General features: G+C 34.7%; 3 protein-coding genes and 1 long non-coding RNA gene across 5 annotated transcripts; 2 read left to right on the top strand and 2 right to left on the bottom strand.

The window, feature by feature from the left end:
- Window positions 1-16,116: 16,116 nt before the first annotated feature.
- LOC124430659 lies at window positions 16,117-19,086 on the bottom strand. The gene is made up of 3 exons (XM_046977570.1): window positions 18,284-19,086; window positions 16,771-18,214; window positions 16,117-16,358 (listed from the first exon to the last, which is right to left on the bottom strand). The coding sequence occupies exons 1-2, from the start codon at window positions 19,084-19,086 to the stop codon at window positions 17,944-17,946; spliced, it is 1,074 nt and encodes a 357-aa protein (XP_046833526.1). The 3' UTR covers window positions 16,117-16,358; window positions 16,771-17,943.
- Window positions 19,087-19,775: 689 nt separating this feature from the next.
- On the top strand, window positions 19,776-21,748 carry LOC124430662 (transcription initiation factor TFIID subunit 9-like). Its single transcript, XM_046977575.1, has 3 exons — window positions 19,776-19,919; window positions 19,994-20,443; window positions 20,763-21,748. Exons 1-3 carry the CDS (start codon window positions 19,781-19,783, stop codon window positions 20,903-20,905), a joined length of 732 nt encoding a protein of 243 aa, XP_046833531.1. The 5' UTR covers window positions 19,776-19,780; the 3' UTR covers window positions 20,906-21,748.
- LOC124430663 lies at window positions 20,452-22,464 on the bottom strand. The gene is made up of 2 exons (XR_006943830.1): window positions 22,317-22,464; window positions 20,452-20,864 (listed from the first exon to the last, which is right to left on the bottom strand). It is a non-coding gene; the product is annotated as an uncharacterized LOC124430663 (long non-coding RNA).
- Window positions 22,465-22,541: 77 nt separating this feature from the next.
- LOC124430661 (transcription initiation factor TFIID subunit 9-like) lies at window positions 22,542-24,229 on the top strand. 2 transcript variants are annotated; one of them, XM_046977573.1, is made up of 4 exons: window positions 22,542-22,829; window positions 22,906-23,355; window positions 23,622-23,776; window positions 24,019-24,229. In XM_046977573.1, exons 1-3 carry the CDS (start codon window positions 22,691-22,693, stop codon window positions 23,765-23,767), a joined length of 735 nt encoding a protein of 244 aa, XP_046833529.1. In that variant the 5' UTR covers window positions 22,542-22,690; the 3' UTR covers window positions 23,768-23,776; window positions 24,019-24,229. The 2 variants fall into 2 exon arrangements, with proteins under 2 accessions (XP_046833529.1, XP_046833528.1); XM_046977572.1 differs by lacking the exon at window positions 24,019-24,229 and having other exon boundaries at window positions 22,543-22,829; window positions 23,622-23,918.
- The last annotated feature ends 50 nt before the right edge of the window (window positions 24,230-24,279 follow it).

Genomic DNA, 24,279 nt, shown 5'->3' with positions numbered 1-24,279 from the left:
TAGAAATTGTTTATTACTTTTTATCTGACGAAATGGGATTCGAAAAAAAAGAAAGATATTAACAAAATAAGAAGAGATAAAGGATAAAAGAAAAAAAGGAGAAGGAAAAAAAGAAGAAGAAAAAGGGAAAGAAAGATGACTGGCAGGATGACGTCATCGGAGGGAGGTTCACACAGATGCGAGTCATTAGATCATCATTTTTCGATCGGATGCCCGGATATCTCGAGCGGAATCCTCTTTCCACTTTCCTTTCTCTACTCTCTCGTAAGCACCTAAGACTTTTGCGCGTTCTATCGTCCTGATGGTAAAAGAAGAAGGGGATGTGAACGCGTCTCTATGTATACGTATCCATGTATGTACACGCGTATATATACGAGGAAAAGAAAGAAAGATAGATAGAGAGAGAGAGAGAGAGAGAGGAGAGAGAGAGAGAGAGAAGAGGGCTTTCGCGAGACGTTATCCCAAGGATTTAAGGGAAGGACGAAAATTCAAAGTCCGCCGTGCGAGAAAGCGTCGCGAAGGGTGCGAGAAGGCCTGCCTCCAGTCAATTTTTATCATATATCTGAGAGTTTCGTCGGATTGGCTTCTGCCTGACCTATGCCCAATGGCCCGCACGAATTCTCGCACTATCGCGCATGGCTATCGTCTCCTTCCTGAATTTTCTTCGAATCCTACGTTTCTCAACGTGAACACACTCTCTCTCTTTCTCTCTCTCTCTTTCACTCTCTCTTCTCTCTCTCTCTCTCTCTCTCTCTCTCTCTCTCTCTCTCTCTTCGTGTCGAACGACAACTTCGCCATTGGAAAAGCTATCCTATCGAATGGAGATAGAAATTTATGTCTGTAAGCTGTATTACATACATCGAAAGGGAGAGTGAGATACCGACGATTTATATAAAATAACAAGTATGTACATATATATACATATATATATATATATATATATATATAAAATAAATAAATAAATAAAATAGAAAAAGAATGCGTGAGTAATAATCATTTCAAGTAGTAGTACATAGGATATAAAAAGTTCCATTAAAATATTATTCCTTTGGGAACGAAGTGGAAAGGGTGTACAACGTAATGGATAAAAATTAGCGAAATATATAACATGCGAAATAATATAAATCGATTCTGAATATGATCGGATCTATACGTAGATCGTTATATCGCGTTTACGTATCTGTGTGCACGTATACGTGTGCGTAAGAGAGAGAGAGAGAGAGAGAGAGAGGGAAGGAGAGAAAGAGAAAGGGAAAGGGTTGAAACGGTTGGTAGTTACGTCGTACCTGGTAGAGCGCTTGCCCTTTCCCCTTACCGAAAAAGGGTGCTAGTTTTGGGCCAGACTTCGCGCGAGTCGCATCAGGTAAGAGGCTTTTGTTCGATCTGATTTCTTTTACCCTCTCTTCTCCCTTCCTCTTTCTCTCTCTCTCTCTCTCTCTCTCTATTTCTTTCTTTCTTTCTGTCCCTCTATGTCCTCGGATATATACACAACACGATATTTCAAGAGTACTTCCGTTCGTTATCCTCTTTTCGAAAACACATAATTCCTCGTCCAAATGTTCTCAGTTACCCTGAGTTCCTATCATAGAAAATATTCCATCTTTCTTTCTTTCTCTCTATCTCTCCTTCTCTCTTTCTCCCTCCTTCTTCTCGACTTATTTGTTTGTCCGAATCGATACTCGTTCCCGTGATTCGAAAGTGGTACGAGAATAGAGGGTTGTGGGAGTAACGGTTTCGAATGTAACTAGCAAGTACTTCGCACGAAGTAAGACACCTTCGCGAAGAACACGTCGGACAATCCACGTTATATTCAAGACTGGTTTATCCCCGTGTTCCCGATGTTCGAACTTGGAGATATCTAGGGAAAGAGTAAGAGAGAGAGAGAGAGAGAGAGAGAGAGAGAGAGAGACAAACAGACAAACAGACAGAGACAGAGACCCACAAAGAGAGAGAGAGAGAGAGAGAGACTGAGATAGAGAGAAGGGGATTCGTAGAAGGTTTCCGAACAACCAAAGTCTGCGGAATAGTATCGATCTTGGCTGATATATTACAGCGTAGGTCCACCCTGCCACGTTCCTGGCAAGACCTCAAAATATGTTTTTTATGTGCACCCTCCTGCGGCGAATGTATCCACGTCGAAAGTCGTCGTCCCGACCAAGTCAATCCTTGAATTTCCTTGCTTCAAGATGACGCCCGGGGATGTTGTTAGGAAAAAAAGAAAAAGAAAAAGAAAAAAAAAAATAAATAAATAAATAAATGTATAAATAAACGTAAGTCTCTTTTTCTCAATCTTAAAAGGAAACGTTCTTCTTCTTTTTTCTTTTTTTTTTCCTTTTTTTTTTTTTTTTTTTTTGTAAAGCATTCTTCACTTCTTTGTGTTCTTTTTCTCCTTTCTTCCTTTCTTTCTTTCTTCTTCTTCTTCTATAGAAGAAATCACTTTAATGTAATGTTTCTTTCTTATTCCTCATTTTTTTTCTTCTTCTTCTCCTTCTTCTCCTTCTTTCTGGTTTTTCTTTCCCCTTTTTTTCCTCTCTTTTTTACATTTTATTAAAACGCACACATATTTCGTATACGGTATTGGAATGACGTCTCATACGCTAATATGAGAATTCCACGCGACATTGGCACTTTTCATAAAGATATTTCTACTGACATCGTACATCGTACAAGTGTCTTACTACAAAGTAAGAGTCAATAACCCGTTGTAAAGAGCCAATAACCGTGTACTAAGGCTTTCAAGATATCTCTAAGAGAGACGTTACCCTTCGTTTCTGGAAAAAAGTTTTCTTCCATCTTTTTCTCTGCCTCTCTCTCTTTCTCTCTCTCTCTCTCTCTCTCTCTCTCTCTTCGTCCGATTCGCATATAACGTCCTAATTTTCCGAACGGATGAAAACATATGAAAATCTGGGAAGCAAAAAGGAAAGACGTTAGGGAGCGGCAAAGTCAGAGCCAATAAAATTCGAGTCGCTCCCCTTGGCTCGCTTTCTTTCCCTTCTTTCACTCTCTCTCTCTCTCTCCCTCTCTCTCTCTCTCCCTCTCTCTCTCTTTCTTCCTTTGTCCGTCCATTTTTTAGCTCTTAACCGAGTAAAACCTAGAAAAAGTAAAAGTAAAGGTAAAGGAAAGAAAAGGAACGGAAAAAAAAAGAAAAGAAAAAAAAAAAGAAGAAAAAAAAAGAAAAAGAAAAGGGAACAAGAAGAAAATGTTAAGTTAAAGAAAATCCTTTATATAGAATAATTTGTTAACCGATCGTCGTCGTATCAATGAAATTTTAAATGGAAACAATTACGAGTAATTCAATTATCTTAATAACGTCATAGAAAATGACGATGGTCTCTTTGTTTTTCTTTCTCTGACTCTCTGACTCTCTCTCTCTCCCTCCCTCTCTCTCTCTCTCTCTCTCTCTCTCTCTCTCTCTCTTTCTTTTTCTCTCCCTCTTGGAGTACCGCGAAATGGTCCAAAAGTGGCATTAATCTGTTACAAGAAGGCGGGAGAAAATAATGAAATTATCGTAAATCAATATGCAAGAGAGGTGGATCCACTTCCCTGTACCCGGAAGCACGGGTTAAGCGCGAAGTACAGTTACCGACAAGATTTTCTTCAATTCAAGGAGAATGAGAGGAGGTACAAATTACAAATACACAGTTTCGTCATGAAATAACGAAGAAGAAAAAAAAAGGGACGATAGATGGGAGAAGGGCGGGGGTGGGGTTTAGAGAGAAATAATATAAACATAAATAAAAAAAAAGAACAAAAAAAGAAGGATCATTTCTATCGGTCAAAATTACTTCTGTTCTTCTTTTTTCGTTTTTCTTTTCTTTTTTTTTTTTCTTTTTTTTTTCTTCTTCTTTTCTTTTCTCCTTTACGACGAACCGACACTCATTCGGCTTCGTGTACAGAGGACAAATTTCGCAGGGATATAACGTGTGTGAAGAGAAAATGTGAAAAAAAAAAAAAAGAAAAAAAAAGAAGGAAAAAAAAAAGAAAGAAAGAAAAAAGGAAAAGGAGGAAAGATAAATAAGTAAGAAAAAAGAAAAAAAAAACAGAAAGAAGAAGAAGAAGAAGAAGAAGAGATAAGAAAATTTGCGAGAGAATGAATCTATGGAAAAACAAAAAAAAAAGAACAAAAGAGAAAAGAGAAAGAAAAAGAAAAAAAAATTTAGAAAACCGTCGACCGTGTAAACGAACATATAAAACACTCTGACATTGTAAAGGGAAGATGAGGGAAGCCTGGTATCTGGTCGTCCGCCTTTCCCGCCCTCCCCTCCCACCCCAAACCCTTGGACAAACAGAAATATATGTTCGAGAAAAGATGTCTTTCCATCCCACGACTACTACTCGAGGCGTTTCTTTTTTAAACGACGAAACAGTTGCGACCACGAATCGATGGTAACTACGCCGACCGGACCCGAGTACAGTCCGTAGAAAATGTAAATTCAAATCCCCCACACAGCTTGAAAATAACAATAGCCCGAACAAATAATCAAAATAATATACAAATAATCATCGGATAATTAATATTTAATTTATTTCTTTAATGAAAGGAAATATTTCCAGAAAAAAGAAAAAAAAAGAAAAAAGAAGAAAGAAAAAGAAAAATAAAGGAAAATTATTCGATCCAATAAAAACGCGTGGTATCTAACGTATAATATAAAAGATCGTATAAAATACTCGAAAGTATATATCTATATATATATTTATATATATATATATATATATATATATATATATATATATATATATATATGACGATAAGATAACTTTTCTCGATCGTGTGTACAGTGTTAGGATGCGCGGGGTGCTCCGGTCTTTTGCATACATTTTGAAACGTAGAACCGCCACCGTACCGAATATGCTGGCCGAGCGGGAAAAAAGAAGTAAAAGAAGGAGAAAAAGTAGAAGATAGCGAAAGAGAGGGAGATATATATATATATATATGTATAAAGAGAGAGAGAAAGAGAGAGAGAGAAACAGAAAGAGAGCAAAAGAAAGAGAAAAGGGATGGAAACAAAAATACTCCTCGTCTGTCCTTTGCGCTAACACATGCGAGAGATAGAGAGAAGGGAAAAAAAGCAAGGGATAAAGAAGAGACACAAAGAATCAGTGGTGGGAGGAAGGGATGAGGATGATGCTCGGCATGTTTTTCAAATGTACGTACACCGGCCAGTGTGTATTAAAAATTTCCCTTTCTCTCTCTCTCTCTCTCTCTCTCTCTCTCTCTCTCTCTCTCTCTCTCTCTTTATCTCTCTTTCTCTCTCTTTTTGCTATTTTTTCTTCTTTTTCGCGGCACGACGACGACGACGACGACGACGACGACGACGACGACGTTGCTTCGTTTTCAGACGCGTCGCTCTTATTATTATTTCAATGCCGTAAGATTCAGCGGTGAAGATCATTACGGTATATAATGTTAAACACCGACACAACGAAAATTCTTTTCTATCTCGAGTCATCGCGTTCAACAAAGATGCTTTGGAGATAGAAAAAAAAAATATATATATATACAAGCTCTATATACATATATATATATATATATATATATATTATTATTATTGTTGTTGTTATTATTATTATTATTATTATTATTATTATTATTATTATTAAGTCTAATGTTACGTCTATAGTTTTATGTAAAAATATTTTTAACGTGTTTACGAAATATATATGTTTCGTGTTCGATTTGTTATCATTCGTTGTTATTGTAAACGTAAAAATCGAACGAAATAAAAAGAAAATGAAAAAAGGATTTTTAGCTGGACCGACGAACACTGGCTTATTTCAGAGCTATCGGAAAAATGTTATTTACGTGAGAGAGAAAGAGAGAGAGGGGGGGAGAGAGAGAGAGAGAGAGAGAGAAAGAGAGGGATAGAGAGAGATAGAGAAGCTCTGTCCTTATTTACATGTGGTAAGTCTCCTACGGGACCAAATCCCGGACCGAGCTCGGAACCCTGATAATTCTTCCTTTGATCCCGGTCCCGTGGGCGCAACCCCCTGGTCCACCCACTCCTGTCTGCGTCAGAGAACGAGTAAAAACCGCAGGAAGGAAAGAATATATCCTCGGGTAATACTTGTGCCAAAAAAAAAAAAAAAAAAAAAAGAAAAGAAAAGAAAAAAAAAAGAAAGAAAGAAAAAAAGGAAAGAAAGAAAGAAAGAACTAAAGAAAGAGAAAAAAGAACAAGAAAGAAGAAAAGAAGGAAGGAAGGAAGGAAGGAAGGAAGGAAGGAAGGAAGAAAAGAAGGATAGATAAATAGAGTACTAAAAGAAAAATGAAAAAAATGAAACGAATATCGCGGAAGCTTTACACAACTCTGGTATAATACAACGATAGAGAAATAATTAAGAAATCTGAGAAAAAATAAACGTCCACCGTTGAGAAAAGAGACTGCTCTCTTTGATATACCTTTTGATGTCTAATAACAAAAGACACCAATTATAATCATTCGCGTTTTTATGGAGAGAGAGAGAGAGAGAAAAAGGAAAGAGAAAGAGTTTTATCGATTTGCTTCGATTAATCTCCCAATGAGGGGGCGGAGATGGGAGGGACGAGGGCGGGGTGGCGAGGTGCCGAGGGGGAGGAGATCCTTGCTTCCCTTATTTCTCATCAACATTTTGTCTAACGCATAAGGATTTCATTGTCGTTGTTCGACGAACTTTAAGGTGTCTTTAAGTCACCGTCTTGATCTGAATTTTGGCAGAGTTTCAAGCCCCCATCTGCTTTAGTAACGACGGAATCTAACGAAAAGGAGACGCCGATATCATCTTGAGCAAACTAGTGGGACGACCGTCTCCTCTCTCTCGTTGGATATAGGGTGTCCTATTATTATACTGATAACATTCGTAAACACTCTGACATACGTTCGTATCGACGCAAGCTTATAAGGTTTCCATTCCGTCCAATCTAGCGGGTGACGTTACCAAAAACTCTAGTTCGATCTCATAGATCCTCATATATTTCTCTATCTTTCCCTATTCCTAAAACAGATATTTTTAATTCAAAGTTAAATCGATAAACTAAATCGATCATTATATATATATATATATATATATATATATATATATATATATATATATATATATATAGCTATATACATGGGTGTATGTATATATAAATTGTCAAGATTAATATTAGTACGAAAAGAATTAATTCAAACTAACATTAATATTACAATATATTTCAAGAATATCGACGATACGAAACTCTTCAAAAAAAAAAAAAAAAAAGAAAAAAGGGGATCCTTAAAATTGACGATTATAAATCTTATAATTTTCTTCTTTATTAAAAATCTTTATTCTTATCATTCGAATGAAATGATAAATAAGTAAATAAAAAAAAAATATATATATATATATAACGTTCGATCGAATTTTTTTAATAAAAATTAAACAAAGGATAAATGTTTTCAAGGTCAAGAAAGATTGTAGAACATTGAAAATGGTAGATATGTACGTACACCCGGTACGTAATCTCTCCTCTCCGGTTAGTTAGCGGGTCTAGAGGATCCAGGCCGAGAGTATCCTTGCCGGATAGAGTATCCCTCGGGAGGTTTTCGTCCAATCGGCTGGCTGGTCAGCCGGTACAGGTGGTGGGGTCTGGAGACCGACCATTGGTCAGTCGTAGGGCGGCCGGGTATTGAGCGAGTCGCTCCGGGGGTTGAAAAAACCGCCCCGAACTGACCTCAAACGTCCTACCCTCGTCTCGTCTGGAAACCCAGCCTAATGTTTCTCTCTTGCCCCCCTCCCTCCCTCTCTCTCTCTCTCTCTCTTTCTCTCTTCTTCTCCTACCCCTTATTCTATCCTCACCCCACCATAAGCAGACTTAGTCCGACTACCGGTGCTTTTGCAGCCGCCCCGTACATCCCGTTTCGAAGCTCGCCTCTTAAATACACTCGCCCTTTATTACGACGACGACGACGACAACGACGAGGACGAGGACGACGACTACGACAACGACGATGACGACGACGACGACGAGGACGACATTCTTATTTTACTTCGCATCCGCCCACGTCCAAAGGTTCATTTGTTTTCTTCATTTCTTTCTTCTTTTTTTTCCTCCTTCTCTCTCTTTTTTTTTTTTTTTATTCTTTTCTTTTTTCCCTTTAGAAACGAGAGACGATTAAAGTCCGATAATGATTTATTCAATTGAAAATTTATATGCTTGATACTTTGTCGATACCAGAGAATATTTATTTATTTATTTATTTATTTATTTATTTATTTATTTATTTTTCTTTCCTGTTCTTTTTCTTCTCTCCACCCTCCTCCCTTTCTTTTTTTTCTTTCTTTTGGACGACATAAAAATACTAAAGTCGATGTGTAACAAGGGAGAATAAATATATCTAGACATCTAGTCTAATTTAGATACATATATATATATATATATATATATATATATATATATATATATATATATACTTATATTGGTCCAGAAGTGTATATATAAAAATCGATAAAGTAACTAAACTTTTGTCTCCTTTTGTCTAACTTTTACAATCGAGAATTCTCAGTACGTTGTTTTAAATGGAATTCTATTTCCTACCATGCTGCCATACTCATGTACTTTTCGTACTTACTAAAGTACTTCACGATAGGATCTCTGTAAAAGGAAGGATATAACGAGATGGGCGTTTCGTTGATGGAATTTTTCAAGGAAACACGCAAAGAGAAATTCTAACCCTCAATGCGAGTTAGTACGTGGTCTAACTCGAGCTGCCAACCCTAAAGTATATTCAGTCGGTCTAAGTCCAAAGGCTATTTGCATAGGCGATATTATACACTCTCTCTCTCTCTCTCTCTCTCTCTCTCTCTCTCTCTCTCTTTCTCTCTCTTTTCTTCCTCTTCCCTTACTTGTCATTCTATCTATCTATCTATCCATCCATCTAGCCATCTATTTATCTGTCTCTCTTTCTCACTTCGAACAGCTCTTTCGAGCTTCGTCTATCCGCAAAGTCTCTTTCTCTCTCTCTTTCTCTCTCTCTCTCTCTCTCGTTGGCTCTTTCTCTTTCGTCCTCTCCATTTCTCTCCCTTCCGCCCATCGAGGACGTCTTGGGATCTCGGGAATTGGATTAGTAGTGGTTCACCCGAGTAAGACTTGGACTATACTCAATTTGAACTAAGATCGCGGCGCTAGGGAACGGGCAAATTGCTAAATCAGTTTTACGTGATCACCTATTCAGAAAGTTATCAAAGACAGATGGATGTTCCACCTTTAGGATGGACCGGCGATCGAAAGATTTCGCGGTATAGGGAAAATAGAAAGAAAAAGAGAGAGAGAGAGAGAGAGAGAGAGAGAAAAAGCACTGTCCGATTTTCTACTTCTCAGAATAGAGTGGATTCTCTGATACCACCAATTTGAGAATTCAAACGGAAGACGATCGTTTTCTTATCACAGTAAGAATTCTATTTATCTGTACGTCGATATACATTTTCGTCTCGATGTTTACGACGCTCTCATTCTCTTTCTTTCGTTGATATATAATCTTATCGTATCTTAATCTTTTTTTCATCCCTCTCACTTTATTGCCCAGTACTTTAAGAAAACATGAAGAAAGATTTAGCAAACATAAGCGGACTCGATTAAGACACCATCTCGGGCGTTCGCCTTTAAAAGTCTCTTCGTCGCGCGGAAGTTTCTTAAGGAAATCGTTACTTAAATTTCTCTCGCATTATACACTTTCTCTACTTTTGAAAACTTCAAGGTGACTTAACGCGCGTTTTACTTCTTTCTCTTCTTTTTTCTCTTTTAAACTTTTTTTTTCCGCTTCTGTTTTTCTCTCTCTTTTCCTTTTTCTTTTTTTGTTTTCTTTTTTCTTTTCTTTTCTTTTCTTTTCTTTTCTTTTTCTTGTTTTTCGTTTCCTTTCTCGAGCATCAAACAAGCTTCGATCATAATTGTTTTCTTTTTTGATTCTTTTACCTCCATCGCTCGTTACTTCTCAAGTTACTAATAATAATGATAAATATAAAATTTGTTATTTGTATTCGTTGCGTGAGACATTAGAAAGAAAGAAGAAAAAAAAAAAAGAGAAAAAAAAAAAAAAAAGAAAAAAAGAACCAATAAAGAAAGAAACTGAACAAGATTAATTTCGTTAGAATAGGAAAAAGAAAATGATCGAACATTTACATTCAAACATTTGTCATGAAGAATTGAACGAGCATAAATCGAATAAATACATCAAAGTCCTATTTATAGATCTATAGAATTACTTTCTCCCTCCCCCTCTTCCTATTTTCTTTTTTAGCTTTTTCTTTCCATCGCAAGTCCGAAAAGCTTAAGAATATTTAGGGTGACGATAGGGACGTTTCGAGTTTTCGAGATAAACTGCGTAAAATGGCCGTCGTAAGGTCGACGAAAGCGTAAAGAATTTCAAGGTCCGGATCTAACGCAGTTAATTTAGCGAATGGGGTTGTCCCTTCGTCCCGAACATGGCCACTACTAGTTCGTATAGGAATAGGCCTCTATATAGTCAAAGGCACGCACAAACACAAACATAGACACACAGACACACGAATAGATACTACTACACAATATAAACACACATATATTCACGAACGCACAAGGTACCTTCTCTATATCGGTTGATCCTACCGTAGTCTAATAAAAAGCATCCCCGAGAGCCACGAACGGAGGGATGGTGGGGTCAGAAGTCCATTCGGAAAATGGAGGGACCCGCCGTACTCGTCCAACTAAATCTAGACGATAACGTTTACGAATTGTCCATCGTTCGGTATCTTCAAAAATAATATATCCACGTTTCTAGATTTAATTAAGAAACGATAACAATAATAATATCATTTTATTTTCATTGCGTAATTATTCTTAATAAAATTATAACGATAACACGTAGACATGATTTTATACAATTTTTTCATTTCCAAACGATCGTGACCAAACCTATCCAGTCTGTTAGCAAGACGTATGGGATACGGCTAGTCCTGGCCAGGGTTCGACTCGACTTCCGACTTTCCCTCTAGAAAACATTGAGTCTCTGAGGGGTGGCTCCCGCCTGCCCGCCCGCTTGCCCCTCCCCCCTCCCTGCGTCTCATCCCTTTCCTTCCTCTCACAGACGCAACCCAAAGACGCTATAAATTCTGACCATCCTACTTCCTCTTCCTCCTCTACTTTTCCCTTTTACTCCTCTTCCATATCCTCCCCCTCTTCCACCCCTCATCCCGTAAGCCCCTACCTCTATCACCCCCTTCTCGAGTTTACTCGGGATAGTGGTCGAAAAGTAAAAAGACACGAAACGACGATACTTTTTCAAACGTCGATGTTGCTTGTTGGTTACGCGCCGTTTCCTTGGAATTTCGATTACGTTAAAATCTATCACGGGCAATATATATATATATATATATTCTTACAAAGTAGGTATAGATAGAGTTATTCTCAATGAGAGAGAGAGAGAGAGAGAGAGAGAGAGAGAGAGAGAAATGGAGGGAAAGAAAGGAAGAAAGAAATAGAAACCACATAAATAATTGTGACAATCATCATTGCAATTGGCAAATTCTTTTTTTTTTTTTTTTTTCTTGATATTTTCTCATATCTTGAGATAATTTAATTCATAGTTACTATCATGTCGGCCAACGTTAAGAGTCAGATAGTCCAGCAATTATTAACGAGCTTTATCCGATTATCAGGTCACAGACCACATGATGCGTCGACGATTCCGAATGTCACTTTGAATAAATTAGAGAGGTCGTCGATCGACCACCATCTTTCTTAAATACTTATTATATAACACATTCTATGTAACTATATCTAAGTACATATACATATATACATACATACATATATATATATATATATATATATATATGTATATAATTATTTCAAATCTAATACAGAAATAAAAATAGATTGAATATAGTTAATAATAATTATATTATATTGTCTTCTTTTTTTTTTTTTTCCTTTACGAGTAACACGATTGTTCGAGTATATAGATATATATGTATATGTATTACGATTTAAAGTTACTTTTACGAGTAGATATAAGTATATAGATATGTAGATTAACTATGTGTAAAATATCTAAAAGATCTAAATAAACGCCAAAGAAAAAAAGAGAGAAAGAGAGAGAGAGAAAAGGAAATAAAAAAGATGTCCTCGCGAAAGAAATAACACGAGCAAAACCATCATACCGTATCTTCCGGACGGGAAATGTATGCCCACCGCCAAAGCGTTGGCCAATCGAATCTCACAGAGAATTTAACACCCCTCTATCCCGTGGACGGAAAGAGTAGAAAATTTCCAATTTTATCGCATCTCCGGTGGTTCCTTACTTTTAAATAAATATTATCGATATCCGGGATTGATCGGTTGTGAAAGTAGAAAAAAAGAAAAAAAAAAAAAAGAAAAGAAAGAAAAGAAAAGAAAAGAAAAGAAAAGAAAAAAGAAAATGAAATAAAGAAAAAAAAAGAAAAACAGAAAAAAACAGAAAAAAAGAAAAAAGAAAGAAAAGAGAAGAATAGAGAAGGAAAAAAGAAATTCAATCGTATATTAATATCATCTTATGGAAGGTATATTATTACGTGGATTATGATAAAGACGTATATAGATCATTGAAAAATCGTTAACATTTTTACGAGGCTTTAGATTTCTTACGTTTCTCGAATCGACATAGTGTCGTTTCGTCGATCTCGTTAACGACATTGGAAGACGAACTTCTTGCTGACATCTTGCGACACGAGGAAAGAAATAGAGTAAGAGAATGAGAGAGAGAGAGAGAGAGAGAGAGAGAGAGAGAGAAGACAGGAAAGAAAAGAATAGAAAAGAAAAGAAAAAGAGAAAAATAAAAAGTAAAAAAAAGAAGAAAGAAAGATCCATCCGTGCAAGGCGTTGCATCCGTGAGAACGACCTTATCGGAAAGACATAAACGTTCGAAATCCTAGCCGTAAATTAGGATCCACGGAATGCCGGACTCTCTTTTTCTTCTTTCTTTCTCTCTCTCTCTCTCTCTCTCTCTCTCTCTCTACTTTCATTCCATCCTTTTTCCTAGCCCTTTTACTTCACTTTCCTTGAGTTTCGTGGTCGTCGTCGTCGTCGACGACGTTAGTAGTCCAAGAATACCATTTTTTTTTTTTTTCTTATCTTTTTATTTCTATTTTCTTTTCTTTCTATCCAGAGAAGTCGGCAACATAATACATACATATATATATATATATATATATATATATATATATATGTATGTATTTATGTATCGGTAAATCAAATATACGACGATATATCCAGTAGATACTTTAGATGAGAAACTGATAGCTATTATCAAGCAGAAAAATTTCGCAGCTGTCGACGACGGGATCTACGATCGACGATTTAAAAAGTGCAAAAAGAAGATACCTCATATTTTATGATGAGTTTACGATAAAAGTATCTTCCTTCAATAATGTTCACGCTTAAACAAAATTTTCATTAGGAACTATGGAATAATATTTCTTATCGACGTATGTTAAAATATCGAACATTTTCCCATTCATTTAAAATATACATCAAAATTATATAAACAATTGAGATAATTATTAATCATTGACAAGATATCTTAACAAAATGTAAGATTTTTATCTTTTCTTTTTTCTTTTGTTTCTCTATTTTTTTATGATGATGATGATGATGATGATGATGATAATAAATGACAATCGAATAAGTAAAGCAGTATCATTAACAAGATACAAATCATAGGACAAAGTATAGGTATTTTTATGTTCCCTTTTTTTTTCTTTTTTTAATTCTTTTTTCTTTTTTTTTTTTTTTTTTATAGCCAAGCGAACTATCCAATCCTCTACGAATTTATCCCTAGGAACCAAGCACTATTTTAGATAACACAGAGATATTACAGTTAAGAATTTTTATGATCAGCGAAGGAAAGAGGAAAGAGAGAAACGAGAAGGATGGAATGGCGACGGTCCTTCAACTTCTACTGGTATATCCACGCGGTAAAGAAAAAAGAGAGAGAGAGAAAGAGAGAAAGAGAGAGAGAGAGAGAGAGAGAGAGAGAGAGAGAGAAAGTCCGTTGGTAAGGGGGTGAGGATAACGTTGGAGTACAGTCTATGCCGTAACAAGGGTGGCACGATTTCAAGAATGCGGAGCACGTTCTCAACCAATGCCGGCAGCCAGGCAGTAAAACAAATACGCCCTCCCTATATACGGGTGTCCCCCGTAATACCACGCGTCTACGAATACCTCATACTCCATTCGAGTGTCGAGAAGCAGAGAGAGAGTCGACCTCGTTACCGATACCAACGGAGAGAAAACGCTTCTTAAGCGCGGTTAAACTTCTCACTCTCTTGTGAAAAATAAGCTTTTACGATAAAGAGAGAAAGAAAGAAGGAAAGTAAGAAAGAAAGAAAGAATGAGATAGAGAGAGAGAGAGAGGGGGGGGAGAGAGAGAGGGAGAACGTTAACATGCGTTAACTCGGCAAGAAAGTGAGATAGCAAGAATGGAAGGAAATTTTTTATAAAAATCCTACCTAACGTTTCTTCTACATGATCGATCTTATATCATTGATCCGTTCCAAAGTACATATATATATATATATATATATATATATATATGTGTATGTGTGTATGTATGTATGCATGTAAATATGTATGTACTTATATTAGAAGAGTACTCACGAAAGGAACGATAAAGGTGCACAATAACTCGCGTACGGACGCAAATGTCCTCTTTCAAGCGAGACTTCTCATCTTTAGAAAAGCAACCGAGTGATGGACAGGTAAAAGAAGTGGCCAATGTGGGCTGGTCTCGGCGTATCACGTGACACACATGTCAACGTCCTTTGTTTCCCATCCTTTTGATTGAACGTTCAGGATCCTTTTTATTTCTTTTCTTTTCTTTTCATTTCTTTTCTCTCTCTTTTTTCTTTTCTTTCTTTTTGTTTTTTCTCTTCCTTTCTTCCTTTCCTCACTTCTACGCGATCGAATTCTTTTTGTCGTCATTTTTTTTCTTACTCGTTAAATGTCGACCTCGAAAATATCACTTTCTTGAGTTTCGTTAAAAATCGACTTAATTTCCAATCATTTCTGATTGAATTACGTATTATATTTAAAAATAAGTCTGATCGCGTGCGTGTGTTATTTACGAAGTAAGGTGTATCAATGATACACGTATTTCTATACAATGAACTTTGATCTCTAAACAATCCTACAATACTTACAAAAGAAATGAAAGAGCATACCAAGAGTGGACCAGTTTTCACCTGATCTGGATCACGATCTATTTTCCATCGTCGACAGATTCAGGAACTCTCGTGGAAACCTGTTAGTTCGCGTGCCGAGGTCCTGGCCCGGGTCCCAGAATCACGTTGAAAATTTTACTATAGGTAACGTGCCCGTTGAAAAACTGGTCCATCCGGAATAAAGAAGGGTGATGCTGTGTGTGCCCATACCATATTATACGCAAGCCTATGGTCTCCAAATGAATCCAGTTAACCTTTGACACTTATATACATATATATATATATATATTCTATCATCCTCAGTTCCTCGAGTCACTTCCTGTAACAGAAAACTGGTCCATCATCAAAAGGGGATTCTGTCTCCCTTTTCTTTCTTTCTTTCTTTTCTCTTTTGAAAACGTTTTTTCTTTTTTTTTTTTTTTTTTTTATTCAATGACCCACCAAACGACCATTGTCCATTCGAGAGAAGAGCAAACTTGGACCACAAAATGTGCACCTAGTTACCCTTTGACTTTCGATCAAATGAAAGAGGTTAACCGTCCTTCTTGGTTCTCAACCAGTTTTTAAATAACCTCTATGTATACTACTATATATATATATATATATATATATATATACATAATATATATATGCTCACGCACATATCGACAATAAAAACTTAAATCAATTTCTTATATCATATAATGAAACGCTAATGTTATTAAAATCCAATAAAAAAAAAAAAAAAAAAGACATAGAAATAAAACATCTATTTTAATTTTAATTAAATTAATCGACGATTTCTTTTCAATCATACAAATAATCCTCTAGCGGAATTCGATATAACTAAAACTATCTGAGTGTATTGGTAATGTAGGAAACTGGAAAGACAACGTTATCGATGTATTATCGACAGATAAAAGATTCAATGATTAATAAAATAAAAAAATGTCGAAAGAGATTGTAAACATTAAACCAATTTTTCTCTTTATTCTACTATATCACGATTTATTATAAAGTAATATTTCATTCTTGATACTCAAACGTAATTGGGATTATTTAGTATTGACAAAATGTCTTATTAAAAGTAAACATTAAACTCGATGATAGAGTACTTACGTTGTTTACAATCATACACGAAATTTTATTATGAAATAAGAACGATCGTAATATCGATCATTAAATCACACCACGTGAAGTTTATTAACCTATGAGAAGAATTATTAATTAATTACATTTTTTTTTCTTTTTCTCGAAAGTATAATAATAAATTAAAGGATAATACTATATTTTACGTCTTATAAATAATTTAATAATAAATGAATAATATCTAAGATATTAACAAATGTATTGTAAAATTAATCATTGATTCTTAGGATAGAGATAATTTTTGTTATAAAAATGTAATAATATAAATTAATGAACAATATCGTATTTAACGTGTTAGGAATTAAATGAATCAAAATCATTGATCCTTAAGATCGATAAAGATAACATAAAAATAATGATGATAATATCTTCGTTAAATTCGAAAATAATCATAAAAATACTTTCGATTGTTTAACAATTTTGTTGTATTGTTATGTTTCTCTAAATGTATTAATTAAGACTTTTAAATACCTTTCACTCGTAGCGTATAACTGCCAATGTTGATTGAGATCATTGACACATTTATTTTCCCTTATTTTTAAAGTTCCCGAAAGAATGCCATGAAAATTCATGAATATATTATTCTCTTTATCGGTTTATTTAAAAGCGACTATCCACACTGACAATTCGTTTTTAACTAAATTGTCTATATTGAAAATTCAGGCCAATAGCATGCGCTATCGTTGTTCTGTTTTCTGATTGGCTTGCCAGTTTCCTTCTGGTGCGACTATCATACCCTCTGGCGACTCGATTTAGAAACGCCACAAGCATATAATATCTATATGCAAAATATAAACTACAAATGCAATATGAAAATACGATACTGTTATGTATCGATATTAATATCGCATCGATACATAAGCTTCTATAGGTTATATCTCTTTTCACGTATAGCATAACAATCGATTTTTAATGTGTGCTAGAAAATTTTTGTATGCAATAAAAATAATAATACATCATAAAAATGTTTAAAGAAAATCATACGAGAAATTATACTTCTTTGAAGATAAAAATTTACCAATAATTTTAAATCGACCGGTAATTCTACCGTCTCTCTTTTATCGACTAATTTAACTTGAAAAATAATAGTTAACCTATATCTTTTCGATAATTCTAGCTCAATTCATAATTTTTAAGACTTTTGAAGATTCTCCGATATTGTCGAATATTTCATTAAATTGATGGACAGACGAACAAATACATTATTGAGGGACCTTTTTTTTTTGGCTTCGTCAGGAGGAAAAACCTTCATAGGCCCCCTGAGCCCGGTACTCAGGGGGTGTTGGATTCAACCCGCCTGAACATACTTTCAGATTTGGATCGCCTATCGACTAAAAAACCTCCCGATGCTTAATACTAACTCGTTGAGGAGAAAGGGGGTGGGCGGTATCGCGCATAAACATAGTACATATTCGCCCAGTACTCCTTCTTGGTAAGCCAGGCCAGCATTCGCCTTGCATCATGCGCAGAGAGCATGTAATTCTTGCTTCTGAGACGGCATTTCTCAAGGCCTACGCCACCCGGTCGATCTTGTCAATTGCCCCTTTATCTCGTATCTGCACCCGTGAGGTCTCTTCTGCACAACATGTTGTCGATCATCAGGTCCTTTATATTAATGTTCTCCCTGTCCCGGAGGAGCACGTCTCAGTACGTCGTCTCCTTGGTACAGGATAGGGAAATTGCAGCCATTTCTCTTTCCCTTTGCTTCCTAATCTTTCTTCTCTGCGCCCCACTCCTCTTCTTCCTACTTTTACTGGGGGCCTCCTGCTCCTGCAAGGGTTGCGTCAGGGTTGCGTCAGGGGATCGAGTGGACTCAGCACAGAGGGTGGGGCCTTCTTGTGGCTCATCATCTCCAGTCGTTGTTCTATTCGTTGTCTGCTGCCACTGCTGCTGCTGCTGTAACTGTTGCTCAATACTGCGGACAGCCTTCGTCAATATCCTTACGGACTCGACTATCTGCTGTATATCTATTGGGTTACTATACCTTGTATGACAATCCGATGTTGAGATCAGTGCAGAGGGTTCTCTGCAGAAACCAGGAGCTGCAGTATCCCAGGTCGTTGTTTGGCTCTTCGGAGGCAAGGAGTTTAATAGTAGTTTCTGACGTTCTTTCTCAAGACGGGCATTTTGTTCTTTCAACACCGCCAACCTATTGCGTAGTTCTATGGCCTCCTTGGCTAAAGTAGGATCATCTGCTCCAATTTGAAGTCTCTCCCTTAGGATTTCAATCATTTCCAGCATCTTATTATGGCTATGTTTCAACCTTTCTGAAGCTTCATCCTCAATGTTGTGGTAGCATCTTCTCCTCCCGTTTTCAGCTTCTAGGATTAAGTTCCTAGCGCGTTCCAGTAGTCTGTCAGTCTCCATACCAGATTCCGGGGCCTTTGCCGGTCCTTGGTTATTCAACCCGGCCAAGTCTACCCTTAATTCCTCTTCCACTGAGGAGTAGGTCAGGGACCTCGCATATTTGTGCATTCTCAACAGGATAGGTGACATCGTACCGGGGCGCTGCGTGCTCTCAATGGCCCTGGCAGCCCTTTGCCACTTTTCCAAGTGGATTTCTTCCTTTACTACCCTTCCTGGCGCAGTAGATACACCGCAGGCCAGGGCGCTTACCTGTGGTGCCCTTCCTGATGCAGTATCCAAAGCTGGGGCCAGGTTGCCTACCCCGAGCTCCTGGCAGTTGCTGGTTGACGACGGCGGGTGGCTTGCCCTATCACCACCTGACACCGCCGTGGCGTGGGTGTCCCTCCCACGCCCGCTTATGACTGTAGATGTACTATTCATGATAAAGTACCAATATTATAGGGGGGGACAAGCTCCCCAAAGGAAAGGAAAGGAATGGAAGAAAGTTAGAGAGAGAGAAAGAATAGAGAAAGAGATGACAGAAGAACAAAGAAAGAAATAGCCGTACGAGAACATTCACACACCATTCACACAGTCCCTTTTAGTCGCCTTTTTTCGACAAGCAGGGAGTACTACGGGAGTATTCTACTACTCCCTTCCCTAAGAGGGAATTATCGAGAGATCTAGATTTTCCAATAGACAAAGATTTTCCTAAAACAAACGGGAGGACACAACTAACTCATCGCATAAACTACGTCTCCATAAGCTGCACCTAACCTTATTGTATAAGGCTTGCCAACTTTTCAATTCATAAACTGTTCTCGTACCAATCTAAAAATTTATGTCTTTTCTCCTTAATTTTGATAGTAACTAAAAAAAAAACGAAAAAGTGTAGTTTATTCTTATATTATTGTCAGGATGATAAACATTATGAACGAAGGGAAACCTAATAACGTCTTCTTCAGTTTAGGTGGCAACCATGGAATTTGTTTATTGTTGGTTTAGCATGTTTATCTTCTCAAGTAACAACAACGTTATTTTATCTTTAACGTTAATGTAAAAAGAAAGTGTATTTTATTGTAACATTTAGTTCCAATAAAGTGCGTTATTCACAGCATTCATTCGTTCGTATGAAATGACTGAAAAATCTAAAACAATGAGTCACGTAAAACACATTCCGAAAGACGCTCAAGTTATTATGTCGATTATGAAAGATATGGGAATCACGGATTATGAACCAAAAGTCATCAATCAATTACTTGAATTCACATATCGTAAGTGTTTTGATTGTATTTGTACTAATTTCTAATTTTAAGAATATATTGTCTCATTCTTAATGCGTTTTTAGGTTATGTTACATGTATATTAGACGATAGTAGAATATATGCGAATCATGCTAAAAAGAAGTTCACCGATTTAGATGATGTAAGATTGGCCGTGAAAATGCAGTTGGAACGTACTTTTACAAATCCACCACCAAGAGACGTATTATTAGATGTGGCTCGTGCCAAAAATAATATACCCTTACCATTCGTTAAACCAAACAATGGTCTAAGGTTACCACCTGATAGATATTGTTTGAATGCAACAAATTATAAATTGAAGAATGCTACAAAAAAAACTGTTTCGAAGCCTATGCATTCATTAGTTGGTAATAATATATCTGGAGTACAATCCAGAATCAAAGTAGAAGGAAGTAAGACTGGTCTTTCAATAGTCAAAAGACCAGGCACTTTGACTACTGTTGCTCGAACTCAAACAATATCTATACCAAAGCCGGTATTAAAATTTTCAACAGGTATAATATTTAATTATATAACTTTATATTACTCACAGCATGTTTAGCGATATAAACTATATATTTTAAATTTAATATGACATATATATATATATATATATATATATATATATATATATATATATATATATGTATATGTATATGTATTCCCTAGATCACTTTCATGTCCTTCAATCCCATTCAACTATCCCGTCTTACCACATTTCATTGAGAGCACGAATATGTAAGATAAAACGTATTATTTATATATCAAAATGATTTTATAATAATATCAGTACTATTTGTTTCTTTAACTTCTTATGTTTTATATCTTTTATAGCACCAACAGGTACAACCACGGTTAAAGCTCAAATACCAAAACCAAAAGTACAAATATCATCTGGACAAACTGTGCCACATATTAAAATAGAAGCTGATGACTCTGTAAAAAGAAAAAGAGAAGATAATAATTATGATGTTTAAGTAAAAGTATAATATAGATATAGTATAATATTTATTTGTTGCTTTGTTCGTTATATAATTATAAAACATTTGATTTGAACAATAGGAAGAAACGGATATGTTAATATGTTCGTATCATGTGCTTTTGGAAAATGAAAATTTTTAATTATTGAAAAAGATAAATAATGTATATTGTTTGATTAATTGAATTAAATCCAAGAAATTAATTTCAAATAGTGAGATTAGAATTTAATGTGACTTATTAATGTGTTTATAGTGATTTCTATGATGGCATAGACACTATCATTAAATTTTGCTTTGATTACCTTGTAACGTAGTAATCATTTATTAAGTTTATAATATTAAGTAAACAAAATGAATATATTCAATCATATTAATAACACTTTATTCTGAAGTATTAACACACTGACGTCAAACAACAACCACAATGATAGTATTAAATTATTTTTAATGATAGTATTAAAGCCATAAAACTTGTTACATTATGATTATTATAATCATTGAAATTAACAATTTCATCAATTAATTTATTCTATTTTTATACTAAATTTGTGATATTAGATTAAGATAGTAATAAAGATAATGAGAAAAATTAATATTTCAGTGAATGCACTATTGTTCAAATATTAATTTGCACTTGTATTCCGTATAGATTATATATATTTTAAATAATTATAAAATTTTCGAAAGTATTAATATTTTAATATTAGATGTTTGTAAAGAGAGATCTTCGATGTTTACTCGCTGGAATGAAAAAAAAAAAAAAGAAGAAAACTAGATCGAGATAAATATCAAAGTCAATCAAATGTTCGATTTTTGTTAATATTAAATGTGATCAATGAACTAGCGTTCAACATTTTTTTAACTCTATTAAAATATTGAAGACTTTAGAAATGATTAAAAAATTATCGAAAATATTAATTTATAAGTTTTTACATTTTAAAGGAGAGAGTTTCGATGTTCACTAATTGAAATGCAAAAGAAAACCAATTCGGTAATTCTTAAGTTAATGAAAAAATCGAATATGTTTATATTAAACAGAGATGAAAATTTTTAATTATTATTATTTTAAATTTTTCGCTCGAAAAGATCTTTGCAATGTTTAGGCGAAAAATTTTGTATTTAACCATAAACTATTCTCTGAAAAAATAGTATTTTTTAACACGATTTTTTTCAAAGAAACTAAAACATTTTTAAAAATTTGTAAAAGCAGGATCCTAAATTAAACCTTTAAAATTAATCTTAAAAATGAAATTTTCTTCATAGAAATAGGTTAGGAATTATGTCTTTAATAATTTTGTTGCATTATTTACATTAAATACTGTACTACATTAATTAACAACAAGTCTAGCTAGAAATTATTTAAAGCTGTAAAAAGAACGATGATTACTAATAAGATTATTATACTTACAAATAAAATGAAAAATATATTATACAACGATCACATTTTACTTGAACGACGAGTTTAATAATGGCAGACAAACTGGTCAGAATCGACGAAGATTGACGACGATTAACGAAAATTGCCGAAAACTATCGAACTTTTAATATGAATACGTATATACGTTACATACGCACCATTAATTTTGTCTTTAGCTTTCAGAGGGCGCAAATGTCGACAACTTTATCTTTTCAATTAACATTAACCTTAGTTTCTTCGATTCTTCCACATGTGAACGTTATGTGATCATATCTCAATGTTAATTTTAAAAGAAAATATTTTTTTATTGTAACATTTAGTTTCAATAAAGTGCGTTATTCGCAGCAGTCATTCGTTCGTATGAAATGACTGAAAAATCTAGAACAATGAGTCACGTAAAACACATTCCGAAAGACGCTCAAGTTATTATGTCGATTATGAAAGATATGGGAATCACGGATTATGAACCAAAAGTCATCAATCAATTACTTGAATTCACATATCGTAAGTCTTTCAATTGTATTTGTACTAATTTCTAATTTTAAGAATATATTGTTTCATTCTTAATTTTTTTTTTTAGGTTATGTTACGTGTATATTAGACGATAGTAGAATATATGCGAATCATGCGAAAAAGAAGTTTATCGACTTAGATGACGTAAGATTGGCCGTGAAAATGCAGTTGGAACGTACTTTTACAAATCCACCACCAAGAGATGTATTATTAGACGTGGCTCGTGCCAAAAATAATATACCGTTACCATTCGTTAAACCAAACAATGGTCTAAGGTTACCACCTGATAGATATTGTTTGAATGCAACAAATTATAAATTGAAGAATGCTACAAAAAAAACTGTTTCGAAGCCTATGCATTCATTAGTTGGTAATAATATATCTGGAGTACAATCCAGAATCAAAGTAGAAGGAAGTAAGACTGGCCTTTCAATAGTCAAAAGACCAGGCACATTGACTACTGTTGCTCGAACTCAGACAATATCTATACCAAAGCCGGTATTAAAATTTTCAACAGGTATAATACTTAATCATATAACTTTTTTTTTTATGCATATTCCATAATATGAAAGTGCAGAGGAATGTTCCTTCAATGTAACATATTTTATTATTATCCCCTAGATCATTTTTATGTCCTTCAATTCCATTCAACTATCCCATCCTATCTCATTTCGTTAAGTGCACGAATATGTAAGATAAAATTATATTTAAAAGATTTTACAATTAATTTCGTACTATTTATATAGACATTTCCTTTAACTTGTATGTTTTATATTTTTATAGCACCAACAGGAACAGCCACCGTTAAAGCACAAATACCAAAACCAAAAGTACATGTTACTTCTGGTCAAACTATGGCTCCTATGAAATTAGAAGCAGATGATTCTATAAAAAGAAAAAGAGATGATGATGATTATGATGTTTCATAACAGTATAATGTAGATATAATATAATATTTATATTTCTTGATTTACACATTATATGATCATAAAATATTTGATTTAGATAATATCAACATATGTTAATATATCTAGATCATGTATATTTAGGAAATAAAATTTTTTTATTTTATTAGCAAAAGAGATAAATAATCTATCTCGTTTTATTAATAGATTTAAATGTAAGAAATGAAATTCCAAATATTGGGATTAAAATTTAATACGAATTATTGTCTTTATAGGGATTTTCAAGATTTCATGGACTCTCATTAGATTCTGCTTTAGTTATCTTTGTAACGTAATGATCATTTATTAAATTTTTATTTGATTAGTAAAGAAAACGAATAAATACAATAATATTAATAACTTTTTCCAATGTATTAGTGCACACGTGTCAAACGTCGATCATATAGTGCATTTTTAATAATAGCAATAAAATTTGTTATATTACGATTATTATGTGCTTTGAAATCAATAATTTTATCAATTAATTTAATCTATTT

This window comes from Vespa crabro, chromosome 19 (genome assembly GCF_910589235.1).
Source record: "Vespa crabro chromosome 19, iyVesCrab1.2, whole genome shotgun sequence".
Classification (NCBI taxonomy): Eukaryota; Metazoa; Arthropoda; class Insecta; order Hymenoptera; family Vespidae; genus Vespa; species Vespa crabro.
Note: the sequence above shows the minus strand (reverse complement) of the source record. Positions and strands in the feature narration are given on the sequence as shown.

Coding starts and splice junctions, on each gene's coding strand:
- LOC124430659 (XM_046977570.1), bottom strand. CDS start 19,086: ATGAATAGTACATCTACAGTCATAAGCGGGCGTGGGAGGGACACCCAC. Junction 18,215..18,283: donor ACATCGGATTGTCATACAAG/GTATAGTAACCC, acceptor GGCTGTCCGCAG/TATTGAGCAACAGTTACAGC.
- LOC124430661 (XM_046977573.1), top strand. CDS start 22,691: ATGACTGAAAAATCTAGAACAATGAGTCACGTAAAACACATTCCGAAA. Junction 22,830..22,905: donor ATTACTTGAATTCACATATC/GTAAGTCTTTCA, acceptor TTTTTTTTTTAG/GTTATGTTACGTGTATATTA. Junction 23,356..23,621: donor GGTATTAAAATTTTCAACAG/GTATAATACTTA, acceptor ATATTTTTATAG/CACCAACAGGAACAGCCACC.
- LOC124430662 (XM_046977575.1), top strand. CDS start 19,781: ATGACTGAAAAATCTAAAACAATGAGTCACGTAAAACACATTCCGAAA. Junction 19,920..19,993: donor ATTACTTGAATTCACATATC/GTAAGTGTTTTG, acceptor ATGCGTTTTTAG/GTTATGTTACATGTATATTA. Junction 20,444..20,762: donor GGTATTAAAATTTTCAACAG/GTATAATATTTA, acceptor TATCTTTTATAG/CACCAACAGGTACAACCACG.